The following is a 19,502-nucleotide window of genomic DNA, read 5'->3' as shown; positions in this document are numbered from 1 at the left end:
TCTCTCACCTCCCCTGAGCCCACTGAGTTTTAATAGACCCCCTAAAGTGTGCGGTGGGTTGGTGGGGGGTAATTAAGAATGAATGAGGGAAAGTCCCATGAGAGAAGGCAATGCCTCCATCGCGATATGATTGAATATGACTGGTTATGTTCGGCTGTGATTGGTTCATACGATATTCCACGTTCAGGAATCAGCCTGAAAGAACAATACAATGACATTAATGGGAAGAATAATTTTTTTAAAAAGTAAACAACTCACACACTTACATATAACCACTTTGTTACATAAAAAAGGACTTGACATAGCCAGAAAACTTGATCTGTGCACTGTAAAAAACAATTTGTTGAGTCATCTTGTACTAAGTGACAACTTAAAATTTTAAGTTGAATGAACTGAAATATCTAAGGCAGCTGGGTAAGAAGCCCAAAAAGTTTTCACTTAGTGCAACTTAACATTTCAAGTTGTCTAATCTTATTTGAGTTGACTGAACTTAAAATTTTAAGGCTGCAGGGTAACCAATTATTTTAAGTTGACTCAACAATTTGTTTTTTTTTTTTTTTGTTTTTTTCATTTTTTACAGTGTGGTAGTTTTTAGTGAGTTAGTTAAAGTAAATGTCTGTGTCTGTGACCAATATTCACCAAGCTTTGATGACTAGTGATCCAAAAAATTAAAAAAATAATTAGAAGTTAACTTTTAAAAATAAGAGTTGACAAATAAAAGTTCACAAATAAAATACATTGTTTAAATTGTTTCTGCATTGAGTTATTATTTTGGAATAAATGGAAAATGCTTAAAAACACTAACTTGATGAGATTCATACTTGGCTTTTTAATAAATAGAATATTGATTACACTGTTCATATAAATAATCTAAAATATAATTGTTTTTTCTTCTTTCCTTCTTTTTCTAATAGTATATGTAATGTTTATTTAACAAAGAAAATGTGACTTGGACATGAATGTACATTTGATTAAAAAAAAAAAACTTTGAGGACTTTGCTTTCTCATTTCAGAACACCACCGCACACCACTGCTGTCATTTCATACATGAAAAACGAATAAACAAATATAAAAGACATAAGAGACGGGCATTTTAAGGTGGTGCTGGTGTGAAGATGTTTTGGACAGTGAGCTGGAGAGGGGACGAGGGGCTCTGGATTGAATTTCAGCATGACAGCATTCCCCAGTGCTGCAGTGAGCGTGAGAGGGAGTGAAGACAGTGACCTACAAACAGGTTTAAGTATCCATACTGCACTGACCGAGGGGAGGACAGAGTTTGTGGTTCAGGGTACGGGAAAAAAACACCTCCTGTTGGACTCATATGGTAGAACGTCTGGCAGAAAGGGGGGATAGTAGATACCCAGCTCATGGTGCGGTGCAGGTAGGGAAGAAACACGGATAGCGTGAGGTAACAGTTTTGGATTTACGGACACTAGTTGCAGAGGGTAAGTGGGGAGACAAACAGGGTGCCTTCTCAGAAACTTTTCATTGACACAAACCTAATAGCAAATTTCAAATTTTTAGGAAATATTTACTTGCAAGGGATTGTGATGCTTCTGTTGAATTTTTCACCCCTTGCCTTCATTTAAGTCTTGTTTTATATTCATGGGTAGTTTTGGAGTCTTCATATAAACCGGCTCGATTAACACGGACAATCTGAGAGTTTGTCTTTCTTTCTTTCTTTCTTTCTTTCTTTACTTAATGAAAGTCTTGTAGTCTTATTCTCAGGATGAGGATCATTGATATTGTATCTGTCTCCAGGAGTCAACACAGGGTTCGGATAGAGTACATAAATGTGTGTATATGATTTCATGGTATGGCAGGAAAAGTTTCTGCAGAAGAATTTAAGTATGGATACTATTTTCAGGTACATAACTGGAACGGGACTGTATAAATTTACCAAAGTCTCATTGTAGAGCAGTTCGTTTATCTATTACACATTTTAATTCATACACATTTTAATAAACATTATATTACTTAGAAAACAGATAAAAGTATTTTGTATTATAATTTTGTTTTTGATTTTAATCTGTTAAAATTAAATTGTATTATATATACCGTGTAAAATCATTTTGTTGTAAATAAAACAAAATATTACTGGATTTTGTTTTACAAGAAAGTATTATTTCAGTCTTTCTACTTAAAAATTTAATATAAAATTCTATGTGTTTGTTCTTTGTATTTGTAATTATTTGCAATTTTGTTAGCAATTTCTGAGTGTAATGTAATTTTTTAGGAATTAAATTTAAATGTTTATATTACATTTCATTTAAATACGCATCATGTATATTTTAGCATTTTATAATTCCATAATTAATGTGTACATCTTGCTTGCTAAAAAATATACTGATATACTATAAAATATACTGATTTAAATGTATTAAATCTGATAGATAGATAGATAGATAGATAGATAGACAGCAGATAGACACTAGATATAGATAGATAGACAGAACAACAGATAGAACAACAGATAGAACGACAGAACAATAGACAGATAGGCAGATAGAATGATCGATCAATCATAGAACAATAGAACGATAGTACACACAACAATAGATAGACAGATAGACAGACAGACAGATAGACACAACAATAGATAGATAGACAGACAGACAGACACAACAATAGATAGATAGATAGACAGACAGATAGACACAACAATAGATAGATAGACAGACAGATAGACAGATAGATAGACAGACAGACAGACACAACAATAGATAGATCGATAGTTAGATAGACAGACAGATAGATAGACACAACAATAGGTAGACAGATAGACAGACAGACAGATAGACACAACAATAGATAGACAGACAGACAGATAGACACAACAATAGATAGACAGATAGACAGACAGACAGATAGACACAACAATAGATAGATAGACAGACAGATAGACACAACAATAGATAGATAGACAGACAGATAGACACAACAATAGATAGACAGATAGACAGACAGACAGATAGACACAACAATAGATAGATAGATAGATAGACAGACAGACAGATAGACACAACAACAGATAGATAGACAGACAGACAGACACAACAATAGATAGATCGATAGATAGACAGATAGACAGACAGATAGACACAACAATAGATAGATAGACAGACAGATAGACAGATAGATAGACAGACAGACAGACACAACAATAGATAGATCGATAGATAGATAGACAGACAGATAGATAGACACAACAATAGGTAGACAGATAGACAGACAGACAGATAGACACAACAATAGATAGACAGATAGACAGATAGACACAACAATAGATAGACAGATAGACAGACAGAAAGATAGACACAACAATAGATAGATAGACAGACAGACACAACAATAGATAGACAGATAGACAGACAGACAGATAGACACAACAATAGATAGATAGATAGATAGACAGACAGACAGATAGACACAACAATAGATAGATAGACAGACAGATAGACACAACAATAGATAGACAGATAGACAGACAGACAGATAGACACAACAATAGATAGACAGACAGACAGATAGACACAACAATAGATAGACAGATAGACAGACAGACAGATAGACACAACAATAGATAGATAGACAGACAGATAGACACAACAATAGATAGACAGACAGACAGATAGACACAACAATAGATAGACAGATAGACAGACAGACAGATAGACACAACAATAGATAGACAGATAGACAGATAGACACAACAATAGATAGACAGATAGACAGACAGAAAGATAGACACAACAATAGATAGATAGACAGACAGACACAACAATAGATAGACAGATAGACAGACAGACAGATAGACACAACAATAGATAGATAGATAGATAGACAGACAGACAGATAGACACAACAATAGATAGATAGACAGACAGATAGACACAACAATAGATAGACAGATAGACAGACAGACAGATAGACAGAACAATAGATAGACAGACAGACAGATAGACAGATAGACACAACAATAGATAGACAGATAGACAGACAGACAGATAGACACAACAATAGATAGATAGACAGACAGATAGACACAACAATAGATAGACAGACAGACAGATAGACACAACAATAGATAGACAGATAGACAGACAGACAGACAGATAGACACAACAATAGATAGATAGACAGACAGATAGACACAACAATAGATAGACAGATAGACAGACAGACAGATAGACACAACAATAGATAGACAGACAGACAGATAGACACAACAATAGATAGACAGATAGACAGACAGACAGATAGACACAACAACAGATAGATAGACAGACAGATAGACACAACAATAGATAGACAGATAGACAGACAGACAGATAGACACAACAATAGATAGACAGACAGACAGATAGACACAACAATAGATAGATAGACAGACAGACAGATAGATAGATAGATAGATAGATAGATAGATAGATAGACAGACAGACAGACAGACAGACAGATAGATAGATAGATAGATAGATAGATAGATAGATAGATAGATAGATAGATAGACAGATACCTCTGACTGCTGGGTTCATGCTTGGCTGAAATGACTGTGTTTCTACTCACCTACAGACTGAGTGAACAAGAAAGAAGAAGAGATGGACAAAGGAGGAGGAGGAGGATCGGACAGGGGAATAGAGGACACAAAACAAGTAGAGGAAGAGATCAGCGAAAGTGACAAGAAACTCAAGGACCAGCGCAACAAGGCAGAAAAGGGTGACAAAGAGAAGGGTGAGAGGAAGAGAGAGAACAGAAGATCCGGTTCAATGTGGAGAGGAGGTTGGGCGCTGTCCGAACGACTGGCCATCAATGTGTCAGGCATGCGCTATGAGACACAGATCCGAACCCTGGCCCAGTTCCCTGACTCTCTGCTCGGAGACCCTCAGCGGCGCCTGCGCTACTTTGATCCACTCCGCAACGAGATCTTCCTGGACCGCAATCGATTCTGCTTTGACGCCATCCTTTACTTCTATCAGTCCGGAGGTCGGCTACGGCGGCCTGCCAACGTGCCTCTGGACGTCTTCATGGACGAACTGCGCTTTTATGAGCTGGGAGAGGATATCATGGCTCGCTTCAAAGAGGATGAGGGCTTCCCCAAGGAGGAGCCTCGGCCCCTGCCAGACAATGAGATCCAGCGCAAGCTGTGGATGCTCTTTGAACACCCCGAGTCCTCTGGAGGCGCCCGCATCATTGCCATCATCAGTGTGATGGTGATTGTGGTCTCTATCCTCATCTTCTGTTTGGAGACGCTGCCTGACTTCAGAGTAGAGAAGGAGCTGAGAGAAGTGAGTGAAACAGTCATACTTTGTACATAGCTAACAAGATTTACACTACTGTGTGTAACACATAGTTGAATGACACTAAACACTTGCAGATTGCTATCAGTTGATATTCCCACTCAGAAAATGTTTTTTTCAGTATAGTAGATATAATGCACAAAACACAAAACATAACTCCAACAAAGCCATAGCAATGAGAAAAAATGTTAGAAAGGCTGTTAGAATGAAGCAGTTGGGTTCCTGAGCATATGACGTCGAATAAGTATAAATTAAATAAAATTTATTAATAGTAATGGGTTAGTTTACCCGTCGTGGTTGTGTAGCTGTCTATTTATGGCTGTCTCAGATATCTTAAAGCGAACTCCGGGTATTAAGACTTCTATGGTTTAATGTAATGCACATGTAATGCACTTACTGAAATATGGAGCAGAAAACCCACAAAAGACTTACCTTATTTAAATCCACATTGTTTTATACATATTTTGGGCTATGGAGGGCGCCATTATTTTAATGACGTGAAATGGTTGCTCTCGGTGAGCTACTGGTGATACCTGTTGCTTTTTTTTAACACAGCATGACTCGGAAAATAAAATACTGATACGATCCCAGATTGTGTGGCTTTTGATTGTAATTTTCGGTCAAAGGGCAACAAGAGAAGCAATGTAAGCCTTTACTGCTTTCCTTGCGACAAGAAGAGGAGAAAACAATGGGTAACACGGCAATCGCTTACAAATAGCAGAGACAAGAAATGCTAGATGCCATCTTGGCAGGATGTAAACATGCTGACGCTTGTCATGACGCTGCAGCAAAGTCCCTTTCAACCTCCAGGCTGCTCATACAAGACCAAGTCCTATCTAAATGAATGGGGAAATCCAGCTCACTAAACTCACAACTAACATAACATATTTCAAATCAGCAACAAAATATGAAATGAACTGCATTATGAATGTTGTATCTCATGCTCAAATAGTGTTTAAAAAGCATATTTTTATTAGGCGAGACCAGCAAATGCGCATGTGCAGACATAATGCGCTTATGAGTGCGCATACGAATTGCTTGCTCTAGTCTAGGGTTTCTATGGGAGCCGGAGCTTCTAGTGGCCGCTGCAGTGATGCAATGACTTTACCCATCAGTGATTGGCTCTTTCATTTAGAAGGTGGGACTATTCCACCATATTGTGCATTGCAGTTTCTGCCATTACCGGAGTACAGGAGTGAATCATCTTTGTATCTCTATAGTCTTTGGCTGCAGCCACTGAAGGAGTTTCTTAGTGTGGATTTCACTCAATATACAGTGATGTTTAGACTCCTTGTGGGGAAAAAAATCGATGGTACAGCATTTGGTTTAAGTCTATGCTTACATCCATCTCCACCTGTAAGCTCTTTCAATAGCTGTGGTCATCATATCAGTATTTTATTTTCTGAGTTGTGTTGCGGTAAAAATAGCAACAGTACAACCATTTCACGTCATAATGGCACCCCGCCCCATAGTCCAAATGTGTTTTCTGCTACATATTTTCATTTCATATTTTCATTTTCATATTTTCAAGATACATTATTTCTGTACTCAGGTCTCCAGATGTGCAGTTGCACTAGTCTACGACTATCAGCACTGCTGTAATTAATTAATGACAGAATTTCATTTTTGGGTGAACTAGCCCTTTAACAGAGCATTTTATTGATCTTGGACTACGTCATTTTTATTCAAAATTTCATAACTTTAATTTTCTGGTGAAACTAAAGACTTCTCTATGATGATGTACTTCTCCAATTATTAAGTCCACATAAATCCCGCCTCTTTTTTTATAAACAACCTTAAGATTTGTCTTCATCCAATCAACAACGATGGACAGAACCAAGTCCCCACTTTCTTTTTAATAAGCCGTTTCAATTAGATGTACATCACAATATGGAATAAAGGGTCTTTTGCTTCTTCCATTATGTTGCAACTTTAATATTACATGATTTATTATATTTGTAACTATTATTAGCTATCAATAATTATTTTAAACATTATTGTTTTATTGTTTTATTGACTTTGCAGCATGATTACAGGTAACTCAAGACGTTTGTCACTCAGGAACACTGAATTATTTTGCTGTTACAATAGAATGTCAATACCAATTTACTCCATACCGATGTAGGAATTTAAAAAATAAGAAGATACTAAAATACATTATACGAATACACATGGTTCTTTTTAAAGTCCATAGTTATTTAAAAGTCTACACATATAGGGAATAGGTGATCTCCTGTATTCTGTTCATTACCTGGGGATTGTCAGTTTATCTGAGTTTCTCGTCTGGCGTCCGGTCAACTGCTCCCTGAGTGGTGGTAGCCAGTCTCTAAAGCTAGATTTGTATAACTTCCTAGCAAAATCAAAAACGATTTAACTTGATCAGTAGTCGACGAACTGTGCCAAACAGGAACTGCGTACTCTAACACAGGGCCCACATACCCTGTATAGATGATAACCAGTTCTTGATCTTGAACGCTAAATTTCTTTAGCTTTCTCCACTCAGTTGCCAAGATCATTTAATGTCTGCTGGAGAGTACAGGGCTGATGAGAACTCCACCTCTGGGCCATGGTCATATCGTCCATGTACTTCCAGCGGTCAATTTGATTCTGGAGTTCGTTGTTAATCAGTGCTAGAAAAATTATGGGCCCCAATATGGTTCCTGAGCAACTCTGCATGAGGGATACTCCCAATCAGATAGAAATCCCTGATAACGCACTCTTTGACGACGATTAGACATAAAATTACCAGTCCATGGAATAAGGCTGGGTCTCACTCCAAGGTCTAGGAGACACTGCACTGCTGTATGGTCTACAGCATCGAAGGCTTTGGCAAAATCAGTTGTAATTATTGTGCACACTGAGCTTGGTTCTTCGCTGGCCTTAAACACAAATTCCATCAGGCTAACTAGATTGTGAGCTGTGGAACAGTTCTGTCGACTACCAAACTGCATAGGGTCTAGATTTTGTGTAATATCGTTCAAGATCCATTGCTCAACAAATTTCTTGCAAATTTTTGACAGCTGAGATGTTAATGAAATTCGCCTCAGTTCCTCAATATCACGGGGGGAAGATTTTGGTACAGGTACAACAGTAGCCTCTTTCCATTGTGTAGGAACAACACCTTCTGCAAGGGAGCTATTAATGATGTCACGAATGGGGTTGGTGATTTCACATGCAAACTCCTTCAGTATTCTTTGAGGGATCATGCCTGGGCCGGGAGATTTATGACAATTAATGGAGGACAGTTTTCTATACACTTCCCATTCTGATAGTATGCGAAGGTAGGGATGGGAGGTAAATCAATCAGCATACTTAAGGGGCGGGAGAGACTGGGACACCTTGACTAGCTTTGTGTTAATCACATTAGCAGTTGTCACAAAATCTTGGGGATTAATTCTTGGAACTACAATTCGACCCGTCTTTTTCACAGATCCACACATTGATTTAATTCTACCGTGCCAAGCCCTCGGACTCCCTTTTATTTTACCTCCCACTTTGAATTTGTAGAAGTATTTTTTAGCCACACATATTTCTCTTTGGACTTTGTTTCTGTAGAACCTTGATAGAGCGCTTGATTTTCCAGTCTTGAAGGCTTAATCTTTGGAGTGATCCATGGTTTGTCGGAGGGATACATTTTTACAGTCTTCATTGGAAAATGTCGTCAATTTCAGACAAGATAGTATTATAAAAAGCATTAGCTTTTTCAATAGTACCTTTTACTTCATTTACGTCCTGCCGTGATTGAGTAGTAATCCATCTCCCAAACTCATTCAGACTAGATTCTCTCATAGGTCGTATTATTTGCTTAATGCACTGAGGGGGTCTTGTGCTTTAGGGCTCCACATAACACAATTATGATCCGATGAACTAACAGGGGGGAGGTTTCAGGTTTTTTGTACACTGATTTCATGTTATTGATAATCATGTCAAGAATCGCTTCAACTCCAGTGTTATTCTTGGATGATTGGATGATTGTGGAGGTGAATACACTACACACAGCAATAGCAGATATATGCCGTGGAAGTCTCGACGGTCTCACCTTCACCCACAGACATTCAAGGTGGTCACGAACACTAATACAGGTTAAAGGATAAGATGGGACACTTTCTTTAATACACAATGCAACTCCTCCACCTCGACGTGTAGTTCGACATTTTAGAAAATTAAGTGTATCCATCAATACCCAATAAATCCTCAGGAATGTCTCTGAGATTCCAGCTACATCCACATGGTTTTCCATTAAGTAGGCTTGAAACTCATCAAACTTCTTTACAAGAGATCTGGGGTTCGTCATCAAAAGAGTTGGTAACGTAGCATAATTAGTTGGCCTTTTGTGCTCAACTTTGACTTCAGTCAAACTGGATTTGGATTTATCCCTGTTCCTCAGTCCAGACAAGCAGGATGTTATGTGTTCAAATCTTCTGCCAACAACAGTCTTAATTTTGCGCAAAGTGTTCTTACCCCCTCAACATCCTCTTTTGGTGTCCTTGCAACTCCTTCATTATATAAGATCTTTCTTAGCTGAGGGCCTGGTGGAGAAGCTGATTGCTTGAGACTCTTCAGGAATTCCATAGAGTACTTCAACATAAGTTCGTTTTCTACCATTTTCAAAATTTTTTCCAGACTGTTCCACCTTGGTATGTAAGAAAACTAGACTTTAGAACTTCAAGTGGATGGATGTTCTAAAAAAAATTCTTATAAGGCAGCCATCTTGGGCGCCAGATCCATATCCATTGCTATGTTAATTAAAAGCTTAGTTTAAAAGCAACTTTTATGTAAGCTATGCTTCATATATCACTACACTGTTGACAAAAGAAAATCTTTCTGCCTGTGAAGTGAAATTTTGCTTGAAGTGAACATGTATAAGCAGCGTAGTCACATGCATGTCACTTTTCTCATCATGTTTTACAGATGGACAGGGTGAACCAATCAGTCATTTTTGACTAGAGGACAACAAATGAGTGGATATGAAAACAAAAAATTGTAGAAATGATAAAAATACAACAACAACAACAACAACAAAACACCTAAGGTTGAGGAAATTCCTGTTCTCGTTCCATTTGTGGCCAGATGAACTAGATCCAGATGTTTATATTTTTAAAGTTTGACTTCTTGTTTTATTGCCTCTTAAAATTTTTGGAAATAACAGGCTAGTGTTGTATTTGTTTTATGTAAGTTTTAGTGCCTTTCGCGTCTGCATACTAAATTCCGATCAAATGTAAAAACAAAGTTTACTGCTAAACGCTAAACTTTTTTAAACACAGAAGCTGACTATATACAGATTTACAAACAAATTGTGACAAAAATGAGTACATATTTTAAATCACGCATAATAATAGGTTGACTTTAAAGTGTGAGATGTTGCATAAAAGGGAAAAGAAAGTACAGATGAAAAGTTCGGGAGCAGAAGAGAGTGTTGGGTTATTGCTGAGATTATTTTAGACGTGTCGTTAAATCTGATACACAGATTGGGACCAGAGACTCTTGGGTGGGGGGGTTGGAAAACAGTATAGTGACGTGTCCATAGAGAGATGCAACCGGTAGAAAACAGATAGAAAAAAGGGAAAGAGATGAGAAATGACAAGATGACAGGTGGCAGCATGAAAGAGCATCTGTGCTTGATCGAGTGCGGGAAAATAGAGAGAGACGTAGGGTGGTGGGTCGGGAGCGAGTAGGGAAAGTTACTAAAGAGTATCAAATTAGTTTCCCAGCAGCGACCCAACTGCTTCGGCACAAGACCGCAACCTCAACACGCTGCCAAAGCAGCTCAGTAATTCTGCATGGGTCAGACAGTCAACGACAAGTAAACTAAAGCGGCTGAGAGAGAGAGATTGTACATTCTCAAGTTTCACCTTAGAGATCTAAGGCGTTATTTTTAGAGTAAGGACAACCCTTCAGAGCATATTAACACAGATACAGGAGCTTGTATTAATAAACAGACCCCTCGAACGCTGAAATAGGAATGGAAACACACTTTCACAACATCTTATGATGACTTTAGCAAAATCTAAATACGCACTACGATAGGGAACACTATGCATGCAAACTCGCATCTCGCATATCTTCTAATCTCCTATCTTGCTATTCATAAATGCATGCAAACACACATTTAGCTTTATGTTATACGACTGGAAATTTAAGTAAGGTGATATGGATACATATTTGAAAATATACCTACTCTGGTTACCTCTTACCTATATATACTGATGTGGTCTGTCCTTGTGTACACATTAGACCAAGTCATTTTTATGGAGTGAGAGTGATAAAGAGCAAAAATGACTGACCTTTGAGTGAAAGTTCATGTCCTGTGACCCTATAAGCAGAATGGGACATTCAGCTTTACTCAGGAAGTAGGTGTCAACCAAATGAGCAACCAAATTGTTTCTGTCAGGCACTTAGGCAAAACACCTTAGCCTCAACAGCAGCTTCAGAAATTATCCTTTTATTAAACAGATTTATAACTTAAAGCTACGGTATGCAACACCATGCCCTCTAGTGTTTGAAAAATAAAACTGCATGCGTCTTGGGGAGAAACGTTTTGCTTGTGCTGCGGCTCGCTCCTTTGTATGGATGAATGTGATTCGCGGCGCTTAAACATTAAAATCTACACTGAATAAACTAAAATAAACAGTGACATACAAAACGGTTCCTGTTTTTACTTATTACAAACATTGGTGTTCTTAAATAAATGTTTATAAGTGGTTAACGCTGGACATTATGATTGCTAGTCTGATAAAGTCAAACTTTATACTGTTAGAGAGCTACATCTGTCTGTTCAGTACAATTCTTACCTGTTAGGTAATTTTTTTTTTTTTTTTTTTAAAAAAAAGCTTTTTTAAGCCTTTTAAATCGAGTTCTCGCATCTCTGAAAAGCAGTCAGTAGTGATTCAGGTTTTCTTAGGAACTCGGTTGTTTTCTCTTTGCTTGTTTTTGTGTTGTTTTGTTTTACACACACACATTTAAAAATCGTTCTCACCTAAAACGTTAACTATAACTACCTTTACCTATAGATAACTAAAACAAATACGTTTTTTTCTGTAAGAGTGGGCACGGCCATTTGTAAATTTTATGAATCTGGCTTCCGGTCTCATTCGCCTCAAAACAGTTCGTTGTGGTGGTTAATATTGCCAAATTGTGTGTCTTGCCATATTATTTTAATGTATTATCTTAATTATGGATACACTGTTTTGTAGTGCAAACAGTTTTACCGTTTACTGCACGCTGTTATTCTTCTCATTATTTTATAGGGGTAATAAACCAGAAACCGGAAGTTTCTCTTATAAGCTTACTTTCACGTTGAAGAATAAGGAAGATATTGATAACAAGATAGTTTTAAAATTCGTTCTAAATGCAAAGAATACATCATTCATTCAAAAATGAAAATTTACTTTTAATCAATACAGTTTTTACAAATGCCCTGGTGAAAAAAACAGCATATGCTGGTAGGTATGTTTTGATGCTGGTTTAAGCTGGTCCTTTGCTGGTTCATGCTGGTCCTCCCAAAAACCAGCAAAGGACCAGCTTAAACCAGCATCAAAACATACCTACCAGCATATGCTGTTTTTTTCACCAGGGTGAGGATGTCCACAAAAGGTTTTTGTTTCCAAAATATAGTTAAATAGGTACACACATGCAGATGCATAGTAAATTTAAAAGTAGGTTGTAGCCACACAGAAAATCTCACAAAATAAGAATCTTAACATTCTTATTTTGCTGGAAAACAAACAAACAAAAAAAAACAATAGAAACCCTCACAGAAATTCTAATGGTTTCCACTACAAATACCATTACAAGCATCAACTTTTAACCATTAAAACCATTAAAAATGTTTTTCTGTAGTGATTTGGGATGTATTCCTTTAGGATTTAGTAATTTTAACAAGCCACCAATAGAAGGCGACCAATTACCAGTAGAAACCCACAGAGTCTTACAAGTCTTATTATAATCAGTAAAACCAATAAACATTTTCTGATCCTTTTTTCAGCAAGGACTTTACACTCTAGCTGTGTTTAGTATGTTTTTGAATGTCATACATTTGTATCCAATTTCTGCATCTAGTTTCTTATCTTTACCTTTTATCCTTTTCTCTGTCCCTTTTGCAGCAAATGGCATACCAGGCTTTCCTAGCCGGAAACAATACCTCGCAAATCCCAATGTCCTCTCCCTTCCACGACCCATTCTTTCTGGTGGAGACCATGTGCATCTGCTGGTTCTCATTTGAGCTAGTAATGCGTTTCACCTGCTCTCCCAGTAAGATGTCTTTCTTCAAGGATGTGATGAACATCATAGACTTCTTTGCCATTATTCCCTACTTCGTCACGCTCGGCACGGAGCTGGCCAAGTCTAAGGGAGCGACGCCGACCATGTCCCTGGCAATCGTGAGGGTCATCCGTCTGGTCAGAGTTTTCCGTATCTTCAAGCTGTCTCGTCACTCCAAAGGCCTTCAGATCCTTGGCCAGACGTTGAAGGCCAGCTTGAGAGAGCTGGCGCTGCTCATCTTCTTCCTCTTCATCGGAGTCATCCTGTTCTCCTCGGCCGTGTACTTTGCTGAAGTGGACAACCCGGAAACGGCGTTTACAAGCATCCCAGAAGCCTTCTGGTGGGCTGTGGTCTCAATGACGACAGTGGGGTATGGTGACATGTACCCGGTGACGGTGGGCGGGAAGCTGGTGGGCTCCATGTGCGCCATCGCCGGCGTGCTCACCATCTCGCTTCCCGTTCCCGTCATCGTTTCCAACTTCAGCTACTTCTACCACCGCGAAATGGAGTGTGAGGACAACCAGGAATACACGCACGTCAGCACCTCCCTTTGGGAGGAGGAAGAAGGTGGGGAAGAAGGAGAAGATGGTGAGGAAGGGCCAGGGGAACAGGGTGACCGCGTTCCTCTCGAAGGAGGCACGGCCTATAGGGGGATCTGCGCCCCTCTTAATGGGACTCTTCTGGCTGGGCTTTGTGCGGGACAGACCGGAGTGCAAAGTGTAGGGAGCGTTTACCCGCTGGTCACCCAAGTCTGAAAGACTGGAGATCAGAGAGGAGAAATGAAAGATGAAGGTGGTCCTCCGCCATGTTTAAAGGACACCGCCTCGCTGTGACTCACTGAACACATGGGCATGATGGGAAGGAATAAACGCAATAAACAGAAAACGATTGAGAAGGTGGAAAATTCAGATGCAGTATTCAAAGGAAAGTTATGAGGAGGTTACAAAAAAACTAATTTCTCGTCTATAAAACATCTATAAACCGCTGTTCCGGTAACCAAACTCATTTTTACATCACAGCCTTTACACTGGACCTTCAATCATTGAATGTATTTATTTGAGAAACTGTTTTTATCTATTTAGAGAGTGGCATCTCAATGCTTTTGGAAATATAGCTGAGGATAAGCTTGCGCAATAAAAGCGCTCACACCTTTACCGCTTTAAAGATCTTTCTCGGAAGATCAACACATCGGACTTATTCGTAGGAAGAAGTGCCATGCGGTGTCATTTAAAATGTCATGCATTTTGTCACCCGGGTCGCAGCCATGAATGTGCCAGGGATTTGTGTGGATGAATGGATAAAGTCTTAAGCATCATTCATCTGGAACAGTTTTGTGTTACGGCTGTTCTGACATTGTTGAGATGCTGTGAATGACAGATGTGTGTGTTCAAAAGCTTTTTAGGAAAATATGTACAGTAATATATAATGTGTGTGCGCTCTATGAACTGTGTAACGCTGAGCCATGTTTGTGTACTATTTATTAAAATTTTTAATCATACAAAAATCATACTAAAGTGACTCCGTGAACTACAAAAAGATCAAACTGAAGATCAAACTATTACACCTTCAGCTGAGGTGTAATATTTAAATTAATAATTGTATAATGTTTAACATAACAATATTTAAGTTACTTCAAATGAATTTAAATAGTTTTAGACCATAGCAAATAAATAAATAAGTTCAAATAAATACAGTACAGTAACACGTCTTGCAGTCCAGTGATAATGTAAAGCATGTCTCCATGAGCGATGTTCCCAGTCCTCATTTCTTAGTATGCAGACTGGGACTGAAGACAGTCTGTATGTGTGACTGATGTCCTATTCCTAGCGGGTCGTCGGAGTCCAAGTTTATGTCCTTAATATACTGTTTCACCTCCTGTATCTGGCTGTCCTCTCCTTTCCCCGCCATTGCCAACTGAGTGTTCATAACGGGGAGGAACCGAGAAAGTGGAGCACCGTGTTTCTGCCCAGACTGCTTTGTGAGGAGCGACACAGGAAGCTTAGTGTGTGGAGAAAGGAAGAAAGAATATCCGTCCGCCAGCAGCAATTCCTGAAAGGTGCAGTCTGCTTCAGAGTAATGCGGCTGAAAAAGAAAACAGGACTCAGTACCAAATTTGTGCAAATTTGTTCTCGTGAGAGCTATGCCTAAAAGCATATAACAGCATATTCAGTGTTCACTACAGAAAGTGTTGCAAAATCAATTCCAGATTTAATAAATAATAAATCAAATACAGTTAAAATATATATATATATATATATATATATATATATAAATAAAAAAAAGATATATGGTATAAAATCAAATCTCTACATAATTATTGTTAACACAGAAGGATATGCATTTGAGTAGTTGTAAAAATAAAATTATTAATTGTAAAAACTTTAAAAAAAAAACCTTGTAATTAAATTTAATATCAGTGACTTTTAAATGTTGTGCAAATCATAAAAAAAAATACACAAACAATTTTTTGAATGTTTTTGATCAAAATGTAATTTATATTTATTTATTTACATCATTATTTTATATATAACTTAAATATATATTTTTATTTAATTTTTTTCCTGTGATGGAAAATTTGATGGGTGTCACATGATCCTTCAGAAATCATTCTAATATGATAATTTGCTGCTTAAAAAACATTTCTTATTATCTTCAGTTTTGAAAACAGCATTTTTTTCTTTTGTGAAAACCATTATATATTTTTTTTTTAGGATTCTTTGATGAATAGGGAATAAAAATAATTCTAAATAAAAGTACCAATTTCATAAAAAAAACTCAGTACCTTAACTATTACCATAACCATTTAAGGTATTAATACATTTGAAGTCAAAAGTTTACATACACCTTGCAGAATCTGAAATATGTTAATTAATTTACCAAAATATGAGGGATCATACAAAATGCATGTTATTGTTTATTTAGTACTGACCTGAATAAACTATTTCACATAGGAGCCGTTTATATATAGTCCACAAGAGAAAATAATAGTTAAATTTATAAAAATGACCCTGTTCAAAAGTTTACATGCACTTGATTCTTAATACTGTGTTGTTACCTGAATGATCCACAGCTGTGTTTTTTTGTTTAGTGATAGTTGTTCATGAGTCTCTTGTATGTAATAAACAGTTCAACTGCCTGCTGTTCTTTAGAAAAATCCTTCAGATCCCACAAATTCTTAGTTTTTTCAGCATTTTTGTGTATTTGAACCCTTTCCAACAATGACTGTATGATTTTGAGATCCATCTTTTCATATTGAGGACAACTGAAGGACTCATATGCAACTATTACAGAAAGTTTAAACACTCACTGATGCTCCAGAAGGAAAACGATGCATTAAGAGCCGGGGGTGAAAACTTTTGAACTGATGAATATGTGAACATTTTTCTTATTTTGCCTAAATATCATGTCTTTTTTAAATTTAGTACTGCCTTTCAGAAGCTACAGAAGATACTTACATGTTTCCCAGAAGACAAAATAAGTTAAATTCTACCCTGATCTTCAACTTAAAAAAAGTTTTCACCCCCTGGCTCTTAATGCATTGTATTTCCTTCTGGAGCATCAGTGAGCATTTGAACCTTATGTAATAGTTGCATATGAGTCCCTTCGTTGTCCTCAGTGTGGAAAGATGGATCTCAAAATCATACAGTCATTGGAAAGGGTTCAAATACACAAAAATGCTGAAGGTTCAGGACAAATGATCACAAAAAAAAAAAAAAAAAAAAAAAAAAACACAGCTGTGGATCATTTAGGTAACAAGACAGTATTAAGTATCAAGGGTATGTAACACTTTACATAAGGTTCATTAGTTAACATTAAGAATGGACAATATTTCTACAGCATTTATTAATCTTAGTTAATGCACTGTAACTAACTTGAGCAAACGATAAACGACTGTATTTTTATAAACTAACATCAACAAATATTAACAAACAGTGTAATAAATGTTTTGTTTATTGTTCGTTCACGTTAATACATTAACTAATGTTAACAAATGACACCTTATTGTAAAGTGTTACCATAAAATTGTATATTTTACTTGTACAATTTGCTTTCAAATGGAAAAACAGTAAATGCTTGTATCCACTTTATGTGTACACTGCTTTCTCTCTGCAATGCTAGAATGGTGTCTTTTTAACTAACTGTAATTTTTCAATTTTATTAAATTATTATTATTTTTTTTTAATGAACATACTCTATTTGACATTTTAAATTTGTAAAGACATTAGTATATTCAGACCTGTCCTTTCAAGTTGTCTTCATCATCCACGCAGAGGAAGAGAGATGTATCTGAACTCTGGATAACCGTCTCCCCTGCTTTTACTGAACGCAGGTTTAGCACACCTGCAATGCAGAAAACAACACCACACCTGTCAGTACCGGAATCATTCACACACACACACACACACACACATATATCACCTTTGGACCTGTAATATTAACAACCGCCGCCACTATAATGTATTTTCATAACATCAAGCTAAAATAAAAAACACTGTGTTATTATTTGCGTAACCCCCGCTGTTACCGATATCATGAGCCATTATCTTTTCTGATAAGCTGTTTATCCTTGACATTCTGAGAAGTGCGGCTATAATAATGGTTACTTAATGATTATATTAGTACTCTTACAATAAACTGTGCTTGTTAACTCATGTTAGCAGCAGTTGCTTACAGTTGCGCTTTTGCACCGGAGACCCTCTGACGGAGCCGTCGGGTTTCATTTCAAGGAACAGCCCATGCTTTCTGTTCTCTAAAATGGATAAAATAACACATTAGACATGAACACACTTATTGCCATTACCTCAAGCCAGTTCTTGCTCTCTAGGAACAAAACACACCAGAGTTAAGGTGCAGACCTACGTTTTATTCTAACACCATGCACCATGGTGACTAAAAAAGAATTTAACTGATTCCAGATAGCCATGTTAACGGAAGAAAGTAGCACATGTTACAGTTACCCACATTAAGCAGATCATAACATCTAAACATCTAAACACTGCAGCTCAAACTGAAGCAGAAATTCATTTGGCACTAGAGAACTACAATATCAAGCAATTAAAATGCAACTGTGGCAGCAGGTTAAAGGTTAAGGTTACCTGTGTAGAGCAGGCATTCCCTGACTTGCGTGCTGAAAGGCAGAAGCACGTTCTGAACAGGAACATACATACACCAATGAAGAGAAGGAAACAGAGCGAAAAACATGAAAAAACAGGTGAAAAGCATGATTGATCGAGCAAGCCAGGTGGGCTTCAATGCGAAAAGCCAAAATATGGAAAGAAAACTGAGTAGCAACGTCTCCAAGATCTCCAGATGCTAAGGTGGTCTACACAGAAGACATGTCCCTGTAAACCAGTATTTATACGGTACGCATGACAGAGCGACAGAGAATCCATGAGTCACTCAAGTATGAAAAGGAAAAATGATAACAAACTTGTTTTCAGGAAATGAACGAGGATAAACGGATGGTAAATCTCACATGGCTATGCCAGCTATGCCACTGATCTCAGAGGACAGGGGACCTCCAATTTCTGCACTGAGAGGACAACATACAGTATGTAAGTTTGTATATTGCAGATTAATCTTTGTTTATTTGATATAAAATGTTTCAGTTATTTCCCAGTATTGAGAGGAAATGGGAGTGGAGGTGACAGTTGAAAGAGAACAGATAAGAGGCCATAAAAACACTCAAAGGGGGTTTCACACTCATCTGTGCAGTGTCACTTAGGAGACGACAGGATGCGGGGACATTACACTACCGTCCCGTCAGCTAGAGAGGGCCGCGTGGCATCATTCATTTTTAATGAAAAGTTAAAGTGTGCGTGGCTTATCTTAATAAAAGTTAGTACAAACACGATAACTTCGCCTGTCAATAATTGTTCGATCCCTGTAAATGATTAAAGACTGAGGTGCAATTAGACAGCTGGACTCGATGTCTTTTATTGT

At 37.5% G+C, this 19,502-nt stretch overlaps 2 protein-coding genes across 4 annotated transcripts; one reads left to right on the top strand and one right to left on the bottom strand.

Annotated features, from left to right (window-relative positions):
• Positions 1-1,036: 1,036 nt before the first annotated feature.
• Positions 1,037-15,551, top strand: kcna7 (potassium voltage-gated channel, shaker-related subfamily, member 7). 3 transcript variants are annotated; one of them, XM_051106256.1, is made up of 3 exons: positions 1,037-1,381; positions 4,576-5,288; positions 13,403-15,551. In XM_051106256.1, exons 2-3 carry the CDS (start codon positions 4,602-4,604, stop codon positions 14,312-14,314), a joined length of 1,599 nt encoding a protein of 532 aa, XP_050962213.1. In that variant the 5' UTR covers positions 1,037-1,381; positions 4,576-4,601; the 3' UTR covers positions 14,315-15,551. The 3 variants fall into 3 exon arrangements, with proteins under 3 accessions (XP_050962213.1, XP_050962212.1, XP_050962214.1); XM_051106255.1 differs by having other exon boundaries at positions 1,041-1,445; XM_051106257.1 differs by lacking the exon at positions 1,037-1,381 and adding an exon at positions 1,473-1,867.
• fgf21 (fibroblast growth factor 21) lies at positions 15,321-19,017 on the bottom strand. Its single transcript, XM_051106273.1, has 4 exons — positions 18,656-19,017; positions 18,232-18,309; positions 17,797-17,900; positions 15,321-15,641 (listed from the first exon to the last, which is right to left on the bottom strand). The coding sequence occupies exons 1-4, from the start codon at positions 18,780-18,782 to the stop codon at positions 15,321-15,323; spliced, it is 630 nt and encodes a 209-aa protein (XP_050962230.1). The 5' UTR covers positions 18,783-19,017.
• Positions 19,018-19,502: the final 485 nt, after the last annotated feature.

Source organism: Labeo rohita, chromosome 3, assembly GCF_022985175.1.
Source record: "Labeo rohita strain BAU-BD-2019 chromosome 3, IGBB_LRoh.1.0, whole genome shotgun sequence".
NCBI lineage: Eukaryota > Metazoa > Chordata > Actinopteri > Cypriniformes > Cyprinidae > Labeo > Labeo rohita.
The sequence above is the reverse complement of the archived record's forward strand: the minus strand, read 5'-3'. Positions and strand labels throughout refer to the sequence as shown.

Bases quoted from the DNA above. Each gene is read 5' to 3' on its own strand.
- kcna7 (XM_051106256.1), top strand. From the start codon at position 4,602: ATGGACAAAGGAGGAGGAGGAGGATCGGACAGGGGAATAGAGGACACA. The intron at 5,289-13,402 runs GTGAGTGAAACA...TCCCTTTTGCAG, and splicing joins TAGAGAAGGAGCTGAGAGAA to CAAATGGCATACCAGGCTTT.
- fgf21 (XM_051106273.1), bottom strand. From the start codon at position 18,782: ATGCTTTTCACCTGTTTTTTCATGTTTTTCGCTCTGTTTCCTTCTCTT. The intron at 18,310-18,655 runs GTAACCTTAACC...TATCCATTTTAG, and splicing joins GGAATGCCTGCTCTACACAG to AGAACAGAAAGCATGGGCTG. The intron at 17,901-18,231 runs GTAAGCAACTGC...TCTGCATTGCAG, and splicing joins TCCGGTGCAAAAGCGCAACT to GTGTGCTAAACCTGCGTTCA.